Source organism: Oryctolagus cuniculus, chromosome 13 (assembly GCF_051225735.1).
Source record: "Oryctolagus cuniculus isolate XC-2025 breed Fujian yellow rabbit chromosome 13, ASM5122573v1, whole genome shotgun sequence".
Classification (NCBI taxonomy): domain Eukaryota; kingdom Metazoa; phylum Chordata; class Mammalia; order Lagomorpha; family Leporidae; genus Oryctolagus; species Oryctolagus cuniculus.
The window spans coordinates 69,192,978-69,213,437 of NC_142879.1; the positions used below are offsets into that span (position 1 = coordinate 69,192,978).

At 41.5% G+C, this 20,460-nt stretch overlaps 1 protein-coding gene across 13 annotated transcripts in view; it reads right to left on the minus strand.

Moving 5' to 3' along the window:
* The window catches only part of PRPF18 (pre-mRNA processing factor 18), a 123,498-nt gene that overhangs the window by 23,120 nt on the left and 79,918 nt on the right, over positions 1–20,460 (minus strand). For all 13 annotated transcript variants that reach the window (XM_051820851.3, XM_051820850.3, XM_089311722.1 and 10 more), the window contains 5 exons: positions 17,470–17,616; positions 15,138–15,206; positions 13,145–13,285; positions 12,951–13,022; positions 8,936–9,091 (listed from right to left, as the gene is read on the minus strand). In XM_051820851.3, the coding sequence (XP_051676811.1) occupies positions 8,936–9,091; positions 12,951–13,022; positions 13,145–13,285; positions 15,138–15,206; positions 17,470–17,616 (585 nt within the window). The remainder of the gene's footprint in view (positions 1–8,935; positions 9,092–12,950; positions 13,023–13,144; positions 13,286–15,137; positions 15,207–17,469; positions 17,617–20,460) is intronic.

A 20,460-nucleotide genomic window follows, 5' to 3' on the forward strand; every position in this document is an offset into this window, starting at 1 on the left:
ACAGTAAAGGAGAAGTTGAATGCATTTTCTATCTGGTTATTTAAAGTTCCTTCATGAACTGCTAAAGTTTAACTAAAGGAACTAATTAATATGTGATACTTAAAACATAATCCCAGGGGTAAACATTGTGGCAGTGGATGAAGCTAACCTTGGGACACACACACCCCACAACTAAGAGCTAGTTCAAGTCCCTGCTAATGTGCACCCTGAAAGGCAGCAGGTGATGGCTTAAGTACCTGGGCCCCTGCCACCCACAAGAGAGACTCAATTGGGGCTCCAGACTCCAGGATTCAGTCTGGCCTAGCCTTAACTGTTGTAGGCATTTAGGGAGTAAACCAGCATAAGGAAACTCTCTTTTCTCTATCTCTCTGTCTCTCTCACTCTGGCTTTCAAGTAGATGAAAATAAACAAACACAAAAAACAAACTAATGTTAACTTCACACTAAAGGGATGTTCAAATGACCTGAAATATGATTCCAATAATATGTAATTTAATGCTTAAATGTTAATTTCTGTAATATCAACTAATACGCATAGTCATGTACAAAAGGCCAGTATTTCAAATACTGTCTGTAAGAATTCTTTTCACATAAGCATATCATTAAAGCTGAATATTTTTAAAGATTTATTTTATTTATTTGAAAGGCAGAGTTACAGAAAAGCAGAGGCAGAGAGAGAGAGAAAAACGTCTTCCATCCGCTGGATCACTCCCCAGATAGCTGCAATGGCTAGAGATGCGCAGATCTGAAGCCAGGAGCCAGGAGCTTTTTCCAGGTCTCCCACATGGGTGCAGGGGCTGTGGGCATCTTCTACTGCTTTCCCAGGCCATAGCAGAGAGCTCAGGAAGTGGAGCAACTGGGACACGAACTGGGGCCCATATGGAATGCCAGCACTGCAGACCAGGGCTTTAACCCACTGTACCACAGCACCAGCCCCAAAGCTGAATTTATCTTTTTAAGTCATTCTAGTTCAGTCACTTGGAATGATGGCAGATACAGCAAATCCACAGTGCTTTGACTGAAAAGCCACACAGCAGGTATTAAATGTATAAAAATTTTCAGTATCTGGAAGACTCACTAAAAAACTAAAATAAACTGATAGCTTGAAACTACCAAGAAATGAAACTGCCTGCATGGTTTATGCTAAGAAACAGCTGTTCTCATTCTTTTTTTTATTTAATCTGGATGTTTGTTTTCTATAGGAAAACAAATATTCAGTTCAAAGGTTCATCATTTCAAAGAAAGTAACAAATTACATTTATAAATAATAATTCCACTTTGAAAATAGCATTCACCTAGATAGCTAAGATGGGTAAAAATTTATGCCAAAAAAAAAAGCCAAGGAAAGATTTCACTTATTTGACTATCAGGCTTTCACAGTAAATGGTTGTCTGTCTTTCTTCCCCAAGTATGTGGTTGAGAAATATAAGATGTAATACCATAAAATAAAACATTTATCTTCTGTCAACTGAGCTGCCAGCTACGAGGAAGCATGTTATAGTTTTGATCAGCATTCCCCAAAATGTTTCAGTAGCATACTGTGTTCTGTGATATCAAAGGAATTATTATATAAAAGATAGGGGCCAGTGCTGTGGCGCAGCAGGTTAACGCCCTGGCATCCCATATGGGTGCCGGTTCGAATCTCATCTGCTCCACTTCAGATCTGGCTCTCTGCGATGGCCTGGGAAAGTAGTAGAAGATGGCCCCCAAGTCCCTGGGCCCCTGCAACCATGTTGGAAACCTGGAAGAAGCTCCTGGCTCCAGATCAGCACGGCTCAAGCCATTGCAGCCAATTGGGAAGTGAACCATCGGATGGAAGACCTCTCTCTCTGTCTCTCCTCTCTCTGTGTAACTCTTTCAAATAAATAAATAAATCTTAAAAAAAAAAAAAAAAAGATAACTCTAGTGGTATTTTTCTCTAAAAATGGACAGTTTCAATATGCTGGGAAGTATTAAATGAGTAGTGGTTGTTATCATACAACAACTTGCCTTTAGGAAACAGTTCACCATAGCCCAAGCTGTAGTACGAAGCCAGCTAACCCACACATGTGTGACATGTAATTTGAGCACTGATGCAGGGGCCAGCCAGTACTGTGGCATAGTGGGTTAAGCCGCCACCTGTGATGCCAGCATCCCATATGTGCACATGTTTGATTCTTGGCTGCTCCACTTCCTATCCATATTCCTGCTAATGTGCCTGGGAAAACAACAGATGATGGTCCAAGTCCCTAGGCCCCTGACACCCACATGGGAGACCAGGAAGAAGCTCCTAGCTCCTGGCTGTTGCATCCACCTAGGGAGTGAACCTGAGGATAGAAGCTCTCTTTGCATCTCCTCCTAACTCTTTAAAAAATAAAACAAAACAAAACAAAAAAACCCTGAGCACTGATGTATAAATGCAAGGTATGTATTTATCAAGAGCCATGATTTTGTGAATGCAACATGCAGATCATGTTACTAACACTTATTACAGTTATGAATGTTTCCATTATACCAATTCTGACAATACATAAGAAGGTACTTCAGAAAGTCCCTGGGATAAGCGAATTATAGAATATTTATCATGATGTAAAACATTTTGAAATGCGTATTTTTTCATAATATGCATTGTCCATAAACTCTACCTCATGTGCATGGATTTCAAAAAGTTTTTTGTACCAAAATAAATTTATCATTTAATTCCAATTTCCACAAACTTTTTGAAGTATCCTCATGTAATAAATTTACAAATGTTCCATTGACAAATATATTCGGCAAGTGCTAGTATAGACAAAATATGCCAAACTTGAAATATGAATTGAAATATTCTAGGCTGGTGCCACGGCTCAATAGGCTAATCCTCTGCCTGCAGCGCTGGCACACCGGGTTCTAGTCCCGGTTGGGGCGCCGGATTCTGTCCTGGTTGCCCCTCTTACAGGCCAGCTCTCTGCTGTGGCCAGGAGTGCAGTGGAGGATGGCCCAGGTGCTTGGGCCCTGCACCCACATGGGAGACCAGGGGAAGCACCTGGCTCCTGGCTTTGGATCAGCGTGGTGCGCTTGCCACAGCAGCCATTGGAGGGTGAACCAATGGCAAAGGAAGACCTTTCTCTCTCTCACTGTCCACTCTGCCTGTCAAAAAAAAAAAAAAAAAAAAAAACTACATAAAATGTTAGAATCTTATCTTTTCTAAGGAACTGACAAACTCAAGGTTACTCAAAACAACTGTCAAAGAATATTATAGGATATTATGGTTTTTTAATAGTGAAACTTTAGAAACATTTTATAGAATGAATATTTTCCTTCATCTTCGAACCCCCAAAGGAGTCTGCGCAACACAGTACAAGATGCCAGAAGGAAACAAAGGGCACACTCAAGCTGGATCATCTGCCAGTGGCAGAGTTCCAAAGACTGCACAAAGGAACAGGCAGGACTTGGGACCAACAGAAGGTAGGACAGTGCCCTAAAGCCGGCAATCCTGAGAAGCTACGGGCAGCCCAAGTTCTACAGAGGCTGAGGAGGAGGAAGCAGTCCCCACAGGAACTCCACAAGGAAGGCGTTACGGAAATAATTATTAAACCTGCTCTTACCCTAACATGAGACACCTTCCAGTCCCTCTCACTGCCTGCTCCAGTCAGAAGCCCAAGGGCAAGGGAGCCTGTTCATTTCGGTCAGTAAAGTCAAGTTCCAGGTGTGGAATGAGGTGAGGGAGTCTGTCAGGGGCTCTGGAGGGACCAACAGCCATTTCATGTGCTTGTCACCTTGCCTTCTGTCTCTCTACCTTCCTTCTCTGGCAAGTAAAGAATGCCTAAGATGTGACTTCTAGAGATGCCTGGAAATGACTAAATTAGAAAGTCTCTAAATAACCAAGAACATCCTACAATCTGCATAAAAAAAAAAAAAAAGCTTTACCAAAATAAAATCTGGGCCAAAGGTTACATCTGTATTTGGCAGAATAAACAAAGTCCTTGAAATTACTACAACCAACTTAAATCTAAACCTAGACTTGAAGCACCAGCTAACAAGTTATACAAACTTTGCTTTGATCTGCAGGCTGAGACTCCTTCCCTGTGGCGAACTTGATTTCTGTGAAAAAGAGAACACTTCAAACAACTTGTGCAATTTAAATCCTATGGAGGTTTGCATAAAACCAAAATTTGTAATCACGTCCCAAGGGAACAAGCCCCTTGAATTGTTTTCTGGCAAACATATTTCTCACCAGTGTTTCTAAGTTAAAAAAAAAAATCCACACATTGCAAGTTAAGTTTCTATTTAATACATTAAATCCAAGAACAGGCAAAACAAGCAATAGTGTGTGTCAGATCAGTGATTACTTCTGAAGGGAGGAGGAGACACAGGCTAGGAACAGGCATGAAAGAACCTGCTGGGTACTGCTGGAAACGTTCTAGATCTAGATCTTTCTGCATAGCTGGACAGACAGTATACACCTCGAGGATCACTGGGCTGTGCAATTATTGTCAGTACAATACATGCACACTATTGAAGTGCCTTATACCTCAATGTAAAAAGAAAAAATTACTCTATTAAATGACTTTCACAATGACCACCTCAGCAAATGGCTTAACACAGAAAAGGTCTGGGTTTAAGCAATTCCCAGAGGTCAGCACACCACTGTCCGCAGGCTATTTCCCTCTTGGTTATAAATAGGGCTTCACTGGAACACAGCCCAGCTACTTCCAGACTGCCGCCGCATGGCTGAGTGGCTGCCACAGGGACCACATGAACTCCAAACCCTAAGACACTCTGACCTATTAGAAAAAACTCTGCCAACATCTCACCTAAACTCTAATGTACCTAGCTGCTCCTTTTCAATGACAATTCAAAACAACTTGACCTAAGTAGCAAAAACAACAGGAGGAAGATTCCTAAGACAATTTAGTAAATTACTCAGATAACTAGAATCAAGAATTTCACAACACTCTTTATATAGGGGTGTCAGCATTCTTTTGCCTGAGTTGCACTGTGGGTTTATTTTAAGACGCTATCACAAACTGGCTGAGAGGACAATGAAATACTTCTTCCATTTGTGCCTACACAAGAAATAGGCTGGGAGTTTCTTAAGAATCCATTCTCTGTTATTTCTTACTGTTGTGCATGCTGAGTTGCAGCCTTAGGATTAAGCACTGGCCTCTAGGGAAAATGGTGGCAAATAATCAGAGAAATCTAAGGGCCAGAAGGGCCAAAATGGGCAATATTTAACTCGATGTTTACCCACATCAAGTTGCAGGGATCCCCTCATCTTCCAAGGCAGCCCAACTCAAATCTTGGAGCCACTGCTATGTTACAAAGCTTCTCCATATCACTTTGATAACTTCTTATGAGATTCGATTCAATTTCTTTTTTTTTTTTTTATTTTTGATAGGCAGAGTGGACAGAGAGAGAGACAGAGAGAGAAAGGTCTTCCTTTGCCGTTGGTTCACCCTCCAATGGCCGCCGCTGCAGCCGGCGCACCGCGCTGATCCGATGGCAGGAGCCAGGATCCAGGTGCTTTTTCCTGGTCTCCCATGGGGTGCAGGGCCCAAGCACCTGGGCCATCCTCCACTGCACTCCCTGGCCATAGCAGAGGGCTGGCCTGGAAGAGAGGCAACCGGGACAGAATCCGGCGCCCCGACCGGGACTAGAACCCGGTGTGCCGGCGCCGCAAGGTGGAGGATTAGCCTATTGAGCCACGGCGCCGGCTTCGATTCAATTTCTAAAGATGAAGTAAAAACAAACAAACAAACAAACAAACAAAAAAAACCTTTTTACACTAAGAGTCAGCCTGCCCATACCTTGAGTGGATGTTTCATCCTCTTCAACTAGAAGGCTCTGCCATTACCTATGGAGCTCTTGAGATTCTCACCAAAAGTCTCCTTCCTTGGGGGCCAGAGCTGTGGCATAGTAGACTAAGCCTCTGCCTGTGGTACAAGCATCTCAAATGGGCACCAGTTCATGTCCCGGCTGCTGCTCTTCCCAACCAGCTCTCTGATAATGGCCTGGGAAAGTGGTGGGCCTCTGCACCCACATGGAAGGCTCATTAGAAGCTCATGGCTTCGGATCAGCCCAGCTCTGGTTGTTGCGCCCATTTGAAGGGTGAATCAGTGGATGGAAGACCTTTCTCTCTTTCTCTAACTTTGCCTCTCAATTAAAAAAAAAAAGTCTCCTATCTCAAGTGACAGAATATTCATTCCTTCAGCAAACACTCACTGAACACTCACCTTTAGCCAGATACTGTTCTAGATTCTAGAGGTACAACAGCAAAGTATGTTCTTATCCTGTGGAAACTACACTAAATTATTCTTAGTAATGTACCACAAATTATCATTATCATTATTGATGGGCAGACCATACTACCAATTTGGATGTTAAACTTAGCCCACTAATTTCTCCAATTATTTTTCATAATGAGATTTATTTATTTATCTAAAAGAGCTTGAGAAAGAGAGAAGCAAGATCTTCTTGGTTCACTCCCCAGATGGCCTCAATGACCAGGGCTGGACCAGGCCAAAGTCAGGAGCTTTTTCCTGGTCTCTCACATGAGTGTAAGGCCCCAGGCACATGCGTCATCTGCTGCTTTCCCCAGGCCATTAGCAGGGAGTTGGATCATGCAGTGGAGCAGCTGGGTCCCAAACCAGCGCCCATATGGGATGCTGGCACTGCAGTTGGCACCTTAACCTGCTGTGTCACAGTGCCACCCCCCCTAATTATTTCTTATACTCACTGATAAATGGATCCAAATTTTCTTTGGTCATCCTTGCTAAATACCATACTTCCACAATCTGCCCTCCTAACTTGGAAGAACTTCTGGAAAGTCAATTTCTTTTCCACCTTAACATACATCCTCTCTAACCCTTCCAGTTTCTTGTTATCTGAATCTGATAAACTTATCTCTGTGGAGTTATCCAAGTCAGTCAGGAAGATGTTGAATGAGGTGGTACTGAGGTCACTAAGAACGCTGTGACATAAGTGACCAGTGTTGACCCAGAAAGATATGGATCCATTGCTCAACGTTCCAAGGCTCCCTCCCTCAATGAGCTATGAGTCCTGAATTAGTTCTATGTCAAGTATCTTCCTAAATTTCAGATACAGAATCGTCACTAATCTTCCCCTAATCACTGTGTGGAAGGAGAATTTTTGAAAATGAGAATAGAGGAGTTTAAAAGGAAGGGCAATGGAGGGAGATCAGAACATTATACAGCTTCCAAAATAAACCAGAAATCTTCTTAAATAAAGGCTAGGTATACTTTAAGAAAGAAAATTAGTCCATGGGAAGGTAGAAATCATGCTATTGCTTACAAAAATAAATACTGTCTTTAAGACAGTTTGTCTAGCTGTATGAACTTTTATACATTACAGTTTTGCCCATGGTAGAGATGAACACACTCAGTAAAGGTAATACTTGGAAACTGTACTCAATTATTAAAGCCAAACAATTTTCTTTTCAACCCAAAGTTTTTGCCTCTTACATAACACTGGCAGTTATTAAGAAGTGAAAATGTGCTTGAATTTCTCTAGTATATTTGGACTTTATAAAGCACAAAGTTCACATTGGGGAGTAGTTTGAAATCATAATTTAAAATGCTAATATATGTGAATAAGGAATAAAGTATGACACACAAATTAACATTCAGCCCTTGGAACTGAAATACAAACAAAAAGACAATTCATGAATATGATAATGACTGTTCTCTGGCACATAATCTCAAAGTACTTTATGCATTTTAAGTGAACTTTTAATTTTAAGCCAACTTCCAGAGTATCATCTTTAAGTTTTAGAATTCTTATCCAGCGGAAGTAATTATGCAGACACATTCTGGAATTTCTAACAACTTGGCAAAAGCTACATTTTAGCCTAACAACAATGCAAAGAAGTTTATGTGAGGCATGTATCGTTAATGATATAAACACTCTAGATCTATTTATATAACTTGAGAAGTGTTGTTATATGCTACTTAAAAACAATTTTAGGTATCAAGGCGAGTATTTATTCTCCATGCCTTTTTAGTTTAGTAGATAGCAGATCTAGATTGAAAGTGAAAAGTGAGATTTATTGTAAACTATTCTAGATTTGTTGCTCTTTACTAAACTCCCAAATTACCTGGAAAAAAAAAGTCTTTAAAAAAAGAAAAAAAAGGCCAGCTACAACATTTTATTTCAGTGCTAAGTTAATGAAGCATATGGTGCACATGAAAGCCAAGAGGCTTTTACTTCATTCAGTGAAGGTTTCTTACATACAAGTACTTACCAGGAGTAAACATCTACCCTACTGTGCTATGCTCCATCTACTACACAGTGCTCCCCCTTATCCACAGTCTTGCCATCTGCAGTTCCACTTAGTAGTCAACCAGCATTATCCAGACCCAGTGATCCTCCTCCTGGCACAGTCAGGTCAGGCTAGTAGCCTAATCACAATGCTGATGTCATTCACTTCACCTCATCACACAGATATTCTATCATTTTCACCATCACAAGGAGAAGGTTTCCATACAGTGTAAGAAGATATTTTAGAAATGAATCTTAATGAAGAATGGGATGGGAGAGGGAGGAGGAGGTGGGATGGGAATGGGGGTATGGGGATGGAAGGGTGGGTATAGGGGTAAGAACCACTATACTCCTAAAGTTGTACTAATGAAATTTGTATCCATTAAATAAAAGCTTTAAAAAAAAAAAAGATTTTAGAGAGCCCACATTCATATAACTTTTATGACAGAATACTGTTATAATTGTATTGGTAATTCCTTATCATGCCCAGCTTATCATAGGAAAGTATGCAAAGGAGAAAATATAGCAAATATAGGATTCAGTTTTCCCAGATTCAGGTATCCACTGGGGTTTTCAGAACATATCCCCCACAAATAAGGGAGGACAACTAAATCATTTTTTTGTTCTTTAGACTTACGCTTTTGAGAAATGGAGAAGGTTAACCTTCAGGGCAATTTCTGTCATTCCAAACTGCTTACCTGAATATACTTCCGCTGAGTTTCATCATTTAAAACATGTGCAACATGCTTGGAAAAAATCTTTTCCCTGCCAGTTCTAGCATGGATCCCAACCATAGTGACACCAATAGGCCAAGGTGCATTCCCAATGGCCATCTGGAGATAAGCATCATTTGCCTGAAAGGAAAGTTTGAGAGATCAGAAAGGTTAAAAAAATATTCTGTTGGTTCAAGTTTTTTTTTTCACTTCAAGTATTTCACAGCCTTTATGACATAATTTTCATCCACCTCTGGGGCACACTCAGAGTACTACCATTCCTGTTACTCAATAAAAGATTAAAATGTGGAATGACTGACTGCCCTGCCCAGGAACACAACCGTCCATGGAAACACAGAAACCAAAGCTACGGCTGTGAGTAGAAAGACAAACATTCCTTTGCAGCCTTTGTGCCCTGGGAATTAATACACTGCAAACCTGGAATTAGCAGGCAGGTAACTTGATGCACTGACAGAAACTTGAGCTGGGGTCTCCTACAGATTCAGCCTTCTCCACAGGTGGTCAGACAGAGGCTAACTCATTTTTCATCGTCCAACCTGAAACGATACCCACTCTCTGCACAGCACTACAGATCTGGAAGCAGTGGGGGCGCCTATGCTGGATGACCACATAGGGTCTGTAACAGATGTGTAAACAGAGATGAATCGCTGGCCCTCAAGTCAAATAGCTAAACGATGAGATCGCCTCCCTTTGGTCCTCCCGGAGCCTCCTACCTGCCAAGAATTTTAATACAAAAGCTACAAAAAGTGAAGAAAGAAACCAATGAAGACAAATGGCTCCTTTCTCTAAATCAAGTCTGGTTAGAGGAGACAAACAGCGAGTAAATCATAAAAGATTCTGAAGGTTTCAGAAATACTTATATAGCTAGGCCTCAAGGAGATTTTAATCTTAGAAATTAAACACTCAGGGCCGGCACTGTGGTGCAACGGGTTAAAGCCCTGGCCTGAAACACCGGCATCACATATAGGTGCCGGTTCTAGTCCCGGCTGCTCCTCTTCCTATCCAGCTCTCTGCTATGGCCTGAGATAGCAGTGGAAGATGGCTCCAAGTCCTTGGGCCCCTGCACCCGCATGGGAGACCTGGAAGAAGCTCCTGGCTCCTGGCTTCGGATTGGCGCAGCTTAAGCTGTTGCAGCCATCTGGGGATTGAACCAGCGGATGGAAGACCTCTCTGTCTCTCCCCCTCTCTCTGTAACTCTTTCAAATAAATAAAATAAATCTTTAAAAAAAAAGAAATTAAACACATATGTGACAGAGTTGATTAAAAAAAAATACAGGGGCCAGAGCTGTGGCGTAACATGTAAAGCTGCTGCCTATGGTGCCAGCATACCATATGGGCACCGGTTTGAGTCCCGGCTGCTCCACTTCCAATCCAGCTCTCAGCTATGGCCTTGGAAAGCAGCGGAAGACGGCTCAAGTACTTGGGCCCCTGCACCCACTAACCCCTGTGAGAGATCCAGAAGAAGCTCCTGGCTCCTGATTTTGGATTGGCTGAGCTCTGGCCGTTATGGCCATTTGGGGATTGAACCAGCAGATGGAAGACTCTCTCTGCCTCTGCCTCTCTATAACTCTTTCAAGTAAATAATAAATCTTTAAAAGAAAAAATCCAAGGGCTGGCATTTGGTGTAGCAGTTAAGTCACTACTTCAGACACGGTACCCCATATTGGAGTGACTAGGTTTGAGTCTCAGCTCTATTTCTGACTCCAGATTCCTGCTAATGTGCACCTTGAGAGGTAGTAGATGAGTGCTCAAGCAAGTACTTTGGTTCCTGCAACCCTCCTTGGGAGACACCCAGATGCAGTTCCTCACTCTTCTTGCTCCAGCCTGGCCCTGTAATGGCAGTTACAGGAATCCAGGAAATGAACCAGCTGTTAAAAGATCTCTATTTTATTTCATTTTATTTATTTACTTTTTTATTTGACAGGTAGAGTTACAGACAGTGAGAGAGAGACAGAGACAGAGACAGAGACAGAGAGAAAGGTCTTCCTTCTGCTGGTTCACTCCCCAAATGGTCACTACAGCCGGCGCTGCGCCGATCCGAAGCCAGGAGCCAGGTGCTTCTTCCTGGTCTCCCATGCGGGTGCAGGGCCCAAGCACTTGGGCCATCCTCCACTGCCACAGCAGAGAGCTGGACTGGAAGAGGAGCAACTGGGACTAGAACCCAGCACCCATATGGGATGCCAGAGCCACAGGCAGAGGATTAACCAAGTGAGCCTCGGCACCGGCCCTGAAGATATCTCTCTCTCACTCCCATTGCCTTTTAAATAAAATGAAAATAAATGTAGTTTTTTAGCCGGTGCTGCGGCTCACTAGGCTAATCCTCCGCCTTGCGGCGCCGGCACACTAGGTTCTAGTCCCGGTCGGGGCACCGGATTCTGTCCCGGTTGCCCCTCTTCCAGGCCAGCTCTCTGTGTGGCCAGGGAGTGCAGTGGAGGATGGCCCAAGTCCTTGGGCCCTGCATTCCATGGGAGACCAGGAGAAGCACCTGGCTCCTGCCTTCGGATCGGCACAGTGCGCCGGCCACAGTGCGCCAGCCGCGGTGGCCACTGGAGGGTGAACCAACGGCAAAGGAAGACCTTTCTCTCTCTCTCTCACTGTCTACTCTGCCTGTAAAAAAAAAAAAAAAGTAGTTTTTAAAAAATCCAGTAGAGTTGTACCTCAATATCTCTGGGCAACTGGCTACAGGTACCCCAAAGGATATCAAAATCTGTGAACACTCAAATCACTTACATAAAATGGTATAGTATTTGCATATATAATCTATGCACAATCCTCCCATATATTATAAATCATTTCTAGATTAGTTACAATACCTAACACAACATAAATGCTATGCTGGTAGCTGTCCTAGTACATTGTTGAGGAAATGATGACAAGCAAAAAATATCCCTACATGATCAGTACAGGTCCCAATTCTTCTTTTCTCCAGTTTGAATCCATGGCTGACTGAGTGCACAGATGCAGAACCCACAGACACAGAAGGCCAACCGCACTGCAAATGGGCTACCTGGATGATAATTTCTTACCTAAAGATAAATCTGAACTTGCTCTGCTCAACAGATTTTATAAAATTTAATTTTAAAAGAGCACATGCATATTTTTTATCAGATTCTCAAGTGTGTAAATTTTAACACTGAGCCTCAACAGACATCAGTATTTACTTTCCTCCAAATTCCAAAAACAACTAAAGTTTCTTGGTTTCTGTAGTTTATCGATGGAAAAAAAAAAAAAAAAAAAAAAAAAAAAAAAAAAAAAGAAAGGAAAACCTTTCACCTAGTTCTAATAGTATATGATCATAAGAAAAATAATATGGAACAAATAGCCACTCTAGCTACCAGTTAATATGAATTCTTTCTGCATTGACAGTGCCCTTAACCAATCATTCCAATGCAATCATCCTTATAAAGACTCATGCAACAGAGAGAAACTAAGAATGAAATTTGTAACCACAAAACAATGATATCTGAGAAAACTAACAGGCTCTTACAAGGCAGAGCAGTCTTCCCCTGCAAGGGGTCTGCTATTGTTGCAGTACTGAAATGACAGTGATGCTTCTGAGGCCTTACTTGGACTATTTTCCCAAACAAACAATGGTACAGAGTGGTTAAATGCCATAGTATCATCAGTGTAACAGTTCCATGATATTATGGCAGGCCTGGGAAACTAACTTATGCAATACTGTTTCCATGGGAAAATTTGTTCCAAATCATGATCAACCATTTACAAACTTAGATTCAAACCAATTCACAAAATGAACCTGGCCCATACTCAGCTCATGCAGTCCAGCATCTTTAGAATTACTTCAAAAATGACTAAGCAAATGTTGTGGTCTTAAAAATTATAATAAACAGAAAAATAAAACCTGGCTGCTGTTGTTTTACTAAATGTTTACTACGTAGAAACCCCCTATCCCAAATTAATATATTATGCACACAACCTAGATTGGATCATAATTTCAGCATAGAGCATAGTGATGTACCTTCACATATTCTCTCTGCAACATGAATTTAATAATATCTGTTATTGATTCTTTAATATCAGCAGGAAGATTCTGGAAAAGAAAGAGATGCATAAATAATTCTGTAATCTACTAAGTATAGTACAAAACAGACTGCATTTATTCTACATCTATGAATTTTTTAAAAGTCGGTTAATGAATCTGAGACACCTCACCCTTTTACGCAGCTTTCTGAAAAGTGGTCTGAGATAGGACTCGGTCTGTTTTTGAGTAGCACTGTTCAATTTACCCTGTACACTGCGTTTCACATAATCTTCTCTGGCATTCAATTCTTTAGCCCAAACTCCAAGAAGAAACTGTTGAAAGAATAAGTAAATTTAGACTACAATGCCACCCAGTGGTTCAGTAAATTTAAAAGCTCTCTAACACAAAAAAGTAGCCTTCTTTCATCCTTAAAGAAAATGTCTTGATTGGCTAAAGTATCATCAAATAATATATTTAACTAATGAACTATTTCTGCTTATTTTGTCATATTTTGAAACAGTGCCTTGGGAAAGTTACAAACTTACTCCTAGCTCAAGATAATCCATTTTCTCAAAAAAAAAAAAAAAAAAAAAAAAAAAAAAAAAAAATCAAATCTCACTGTTAACTATTTGATTGAAACAGTTTTTACTTGTATCTCTTACATACTCATAAAATTCAACCAATCTAGATTTATCATCAATAACAGCACACACTGTGACATTTAATCAGTATTCCAAGTATGTTATAGTATTTGAATTTTTCTACTTTTTCAGTAGAGACCACAATTCAATTAAAAATTCTCACCAAGGCACAAGACTAAAAGGGAAGAACAAAAAGGGAAAACAATAAAACAAAGTACAATCTCTTAAAAACTACCCTAGTGTTCATAGGTACAACCTCATACAAAGCACTCTTTCCAGAGGGAGATAACAGTGAAAGCTGAGGAGGACTTACTCCTCTTCTACATAAGGAAAGGCCATGCTTCTAACAGGAAAGCTCGTATTTGTTCACATGTTGTATCAAGTTCCATGCCACAGCCTCTGCACCTTTTCCAAATATGATGACTATTATGCTGTATTTAAATTTTAAGGAAAAGGAGGGCCAGCACTATGGCTTAGTGGGCTGGGCTTCCACCTGCAGTGCCAGTTCTATATGGGCATCGGTTCAAGTCCCAGCTGCTCCACTTCAAATCCAGCTCCCTGCTGATGGCCTGGGAAAGCAGTGGAAGATGTCCCAAATGCTTGAACCCCTAAACCTTTTTTAAAATATATATATATATAAAAGATTTATTTTATTTATTTGAAAGAGTTACTAAGAGAGGTAGAGACAGAGAGAGAGGTCTTCCATCTGCTGGTTCACTCCCCAGATGGCCGCAATGGCTGGAGCTGAGCCGATCCGAAGTCAGGAGCTTCTTCCAAGTCTCCCACATGGGTGCAGGGGCCCAAACACTTGGGCCATTTTCCACTGCTATCCCAGGCCATAGCAGAGAGCTGGACTGGAAGTGGAGCAGCCAGAATTAGAACCAGCACCCATATAGGATGCTGGTGCTTCAGGCCAGGGCTTTAACCCACTGAGCCACAGCGCCGGCCCCTGGACCACTAAACATACCTGGGAGATCCAGAAGCTCCTGGCTCCTGATCGGCCCAGGTCTGGCCATTGTAGCCATTTGGGGAGTGAACCAGCAGAGGGAAGACCGACCAACTGACCGACCTTCCTTCCTTCCCTCCTTCCTTCCTTCCTTCCTTCCTCTCTCTCTCTCTCTCTCCCTCCCTCCCTCCCTCCCTCTCTGTCTGTAACCCTCTCAGACAAATAAATAAAATCTTTAAAAAAAATTGTAAGGAAAAGAAAATGTATTTTCTGCATTTCAATCTCCTGTTCTAGACAAAAACAAATTTGTGAATCAACTTTAAAACTGAATCTGGGATTTGCCCACACTCTATTTAGATCACTAAAGAGAGAAATGTCGAGAAGAGACTCGGAATCAGCAAAACAGGCAACAGTTCGTAGAACTAAAGTCTATGGAAAAGTAAGCACACATTGTCATTCAACAGTCACTACATCCAAGTACACAGCAGTATCATGAACACAGTGCAGGTGCAAGAAACGCTTCCTCTGTAAACACTGCGGTGTAGGAGATCGTCAGTATCCAAACTGTCCTTCCCTGCCCCCGCCTCAGATACACACCTTCAGGAATTTGGTGATGATATCCATGTCCTTATGATCATCGCCTTTCCCTAAAGACTCCCCTAGTGCCTGAAGAAAAACAAACAGTGATGCTCTCCATTAGTACAGAACAAGAACATCTGGGTTCTAATGGCTTTGTTACACATATTGCATGATGTTTCCAGGTACATGTGGGGGAAAAAAAAACCACTGATTTGCCATTTAAACTTATGAATCCAAAGACAGAGTAGGTAAGGAGTGACTATTAATAGCTACAAGATATCCCTGGGGGAGAACAAAATGTTCTAAAATTAGGTTGTGATGATGCCTACACCATTTTGTGAAAATTCTAAAAATTACTGAATTATATACTTTAAAAGGGTAAATCAAATAGTATGCTAATATATCAAAAAAAGCTGCTTAAGAAAAAAGACAACTGGTAGCCAATGACAATTCTTTCAGTAAAATTTAAGGATCATCAATAGGTGTCAGGAGAGGAAAAGGATTAAAATGACCAGAACCGTGGTGCAGCAGGTTAGGTCACCATCTGCAAAGTTCTGGCATCCCATATAGGTGCCAGTTTACCTTCTGCTGCTCCACTTCCAATCTAGCTCCCTGTTAATACAGCTGGGAAAGCAATGGCCCTTGTATCCATGTAGGAGACCCAGATGAAGCTCCTGGCTCCTGACATAGGCCTGGCCTAATCCTGGCCATTGTGGCCATTTGGGGAGTGAACCAGCAGATGGAAGATTGATCTCTCTCTCTCTCTCTCTCTGTAATTCTTACTTGCAAATAAAATAATAATAAAAAAATTCCATGGTTGATTTAAGAAAAAGAAAATAAGAGTTATTAAAAACTGTAAATGAAGCTATAGCTTTTTCCCATGTGCTAGATGCGTTCATGATACCACATTACTTTTTTAGTTAAGATCAAATCAATCATCCCACATTCAACATAAGGACAAACATTAGAAAACAAGATATTGCCATGTGTTGGTAGAGATGCAAGGGTATCTTCCCACAGTGCTGGAGTGGGTATAGACTGAGTCATTTCAGAGAGCTACTTGGCAGTACATAGATAAGCTAAACATAGATAAATTCCACAACTCTGCCTGCTTAATCAACAGTGGTTACATACAAAATGCTACATCACAAAGCTGAGTTAACAGGGAGCTAGGACAATCTAGCTGCCCATCATTACAGGATAATAAAAAGTAAAACGCAGCTAATGACCTATGTATGGAATATTATATAGCAATTAAAAAGAAACAATTAAATGTACATAAAGCATCCAAGATGAATCTTAAAAAAATAGTACTATGAGGAAAAAAGGTAAATAAAAAGTAAAGAATTTCACAGTGCATTATTTACATAAGTCAAAAATACATGCATGGGGACAGTGCAGTGGCACAGCAGGCAAAGCTGCCGTCTGCAGTACTGGCATCCCATATGAGTGCCAGTTCCAGTCCCGGCTGCTCCACTTCCAATCTAGCTCTATGCTATGGCCTGGAAAGGCAGTGGAAGATGGCCCAAGTGCTCGGACCCCTGCACTTGTGTGGGAGACCTGGAAGAAGCTTCTGGCACCTGACTTAGGATCGGCTCAGCTCCGGCCACTGTGGCCATCTGGGGAGTAAACCAGCAGATGAAAGACCTCTCTTTCTCTCTCTCTCTCTGCCTCTCTGTAACTCTGCCTTTCAAATAAATAAATAAATAAATAAATCTTTAAAAAAATACATGCACATCAAAAAACTGTAGGCTTGTTGAGAATGCCACCAAATAAAATGGTCATCAAACATATTAGCATGAAGAAACACAGGAAGAGGCCGGCGCCGCGGCTCACTAGGCTAATCCTCCGCCTTGCGGCGCCAGCACACCAGGTTCTAGTCCCGGTCGAGGCGCCAGATTCTGTCCCGGTTGCCCCTCTTCCAGGCCAGCTCTCTGCTGTGGCCAGGGAGTGCAGTGGAGGATGGCCCAAGTCCTTGGGCCCTGCACCCCATGGGAGACCAGGAGAAGCACCTGGCTCCTGCCTTCAGATCAGCGCAGTGCGCCGGCCATGGCGGCCATTGGAGGGTGAACCAACGGCAAAGGAAGACCTTTCTCTCTGTCTTTCTCTCTCTCACTGTCCACTCTGCCTGTTAAAAAAAAAAAAAAAAAAAAAAAAAAGAAACACAGGAAGAAGAAAACATTAGTAGAGAATGAGAGAGGGTAATAAATAAATACAAGTATGAAATAACAGAAGGGCCTTTGCACTGCCCACAGAGAATGGTCTGCCCTGCAGGGAAAACTCATAAATGCAGCCATCTGCTCCAGATGAAAAAGGAGTGAGGAATGTCCGAGTTGGGTACATGGAATACCTCTAACTCTTCAATTGTGGTGTTTTCTTCATGAACTTTCAAGTCATTCTGTGTGTCTTCCTCTCCAGGTTCCTGACCACCCACAATTTCATTGAGGTACTGCTGATCAATCTTATCTAAAGCTGCTTTCAGATCATTCCTCAAGCCCTAAGAAAGGTGAAAAAGGAAGTACACATATTATGAAATATGAGGTCTCACCTTTGACTTTTCACTAATAAGTACAATTCATTTTTTTTCTTCACAGGGAATTAAGAACTTAACAAAACCAGGGATTCAAGTAAGATACTGATTCATTATACTCTAATACTATCATCAACATCACTGTCCAAAGCTAATTTTTTTTTAACTTTTAATTAATGAACATAAATTTCCAAAGTACAGCTTATGGATTACAATAGCTTCCCCCTCCAAAACTTCCCTCCCACCCGCAACCCTGCCCTTTCCCTCTTCCTCTCCCCTTCCACTCACATCAAGATTCATTTTCAATTCTCTTTATATACAGAAGATCAGTTTAGCATATATTAAGTAAAGATTTCAACAGTTTGCACCCACATAGAAACACAAAGTGAAAAATACTGTTTGAGTATTAAATAGCATTAAATCACAATGTATAGCACATTAAGGACAGAGATCCTACATGAGGAGTAAGTGCACAGTGACTCCTGTTGTTGACTTAACAAATTGACACTCTTGTTTATGGCATCAGTAATCACCCTAGGCTCTTGTCATGAGTTGCCAAGGCTATGGAAGCCTTTTGAGTTCACCGACTCTTATCATATTTAGACAAGGTCGTAGTCAAAGTGGAAGTTCTCTCCTCCCTTCAGAGAAAGGTACCTCCTTCTTTGATGACCTGTTCTTTCCACTGGGATCTCACTTGCCGAGATCTTTTATTTAGGTCTTTTTTTTTTTTTTCACCAGAGTGTCTTGGCTTTACATGCCTGAAATACTCTCATGGGCTTTTCAGCCATATCCTCGTGCCTTAAGGCTCGATTCTGAGGCCAGAGTGCAAAGCTAATTTTTGTCTACATGTTTAAATTAAAAGAATCCATATACAATGGCCAGAAAAACATGACATGACAAAGCCAACAAATTTTAAGAATTTGCATAAATGTTGTAGCTTTTTTTTAAGTTTTCATTTTTTAAAAAATATATATTTATTTGAGAGGCAGAGAAACAGACAGCAAGCTCTCATCAGCTGGTTCCCTCCCCTAATACTAGCAACAACCCCATATTGGGCCAGGGTAGGCTAGGGGCTGATACTAGAACTGGGAACTCAAACCATGTCTCACCTGTGGGTGGCAGGAACCCAATCACTTGAACCACCATCACTGCCTCTCAGAGTCTGCAATAGAAGCAAGCTAGAGCCAGCACTGTGGCGTAGTGAGTAAAGCTGCTGCCTATAGTGCTGGCATCCCATATAGGCACCAGTTCGAGTCCCAGCTGCCCCACATCTGATCCAGCTCTCTGCTACGGCCTGGGAAAGCAGTGGAAGATGGCCCAAGTCCTTGGGCCCCTGCACCTGTGTGGGAGACCCAGAAGAACCTCCTGGCTCCTGCGGCCAATTGGGGAGTGAACCAGCAGATGTAAGACACCTCTCTCTCTCTCCCTCCTCCCCCGCCCCCGCCTCTCCTTCTGTGTGTAATTCTGACTTTCAAATAAATACATAAATCTTTAAGAAAAAAAAAAAAGAAGCAAGCTAGAGTCTGAAGCATGAGCCAAGTATCAAACCCAGGTACTCCTGTGTGGGATACACATGTCTTAACTGCCAGGCTAAATACCCACAAGATGCTGAGTAAGTAGGTCTCCATTAGAGTTCCCAACCCATTCCCCCAACTACCTTAAAATGGTTAACCTCATTTTAATTACTCTGAACTCCCCAAGGCTGATATCTCATCTACATTCCAGGGGTCCCAACTATGTAGTAAAAACAAACAACTTTCACATATTAATGTACATCCATTTTGACCATAAAAAAAAAAAAGGAAGACTCAGTTTCCTAAACATGAATGGAAATCAGTTCTAAGGTTTACGAGCTACAGAAACATGGCTGTGAAAGGAGTACAGTGCAGTGGCTGACAAGAAAGGCTACCTAGGCTCAAATCCTTGCCACTTACTAGCTCTTAAACAGATTACTGATTTAAGCCCTGTATACTGCAACTGCTAACCTGTAAAATGGGAACAATACCACTGTCATGAGAATTATTTTTTAATTTTACATTTCAGTTACTATGTGCTAAGACTTTTCCAAAAGTCTTATAAATATCAGGTAATTTAAATGAATAAATGCATTGTACATTTTGAATACCTGCTCAAGTATAGTAAGCATTCAACTTTGTAAACTCTTATTAGAAGCATCTGGCCCTCTAATAAAAATACAGTCCTTTAACAAACACAGAACAGAAACTGTCAACTCGAAACAATTTTAACTTGCCAAACATTGTCTGAGTACCTGCTATATATAAAGTATAATGTCAGGTGTTCCCAAAGGTTATCTCACTTATTTCTCACAACATCCCAGTGAGCCAGATAATACTGCCTTTATCATCCAAATGATAATTCCACAGCCCAGTGCTGTGGCTAGTAGGCTAAATCTCTGCCTGCCGCGCCAGCATCCCATATGGGCGCTGGTTCGAGTCCCAGCTGCTCCTCTTCCAATTCAGCTCTCAGTTATTGCCTGAGAAAGTAGCAGAAGATGGCCCAAGTGCTTGGGTCCCAGCACCCATGTGATAGAGACAAAGAAGAAGCTCCAGGCTCCCGGCTTTAGAGCTCAGCTCCAGCTGTTGCAGCCACTTGGGGACTGAACCAGTAAATATAAGACCTTTTTCTTTTTCTCTCTGTAACTCCACCTCTCAAATAAATAAATAAATCTATTTTAAAAAACTATTAAAAAACAACAATGACAACCAAAAATGAGTATTCCAAGGCTCAAGATTAAAACATTTGCCAATGGTCACAGGATATAAATTCATATTATATTCCAGGAATAGAAGA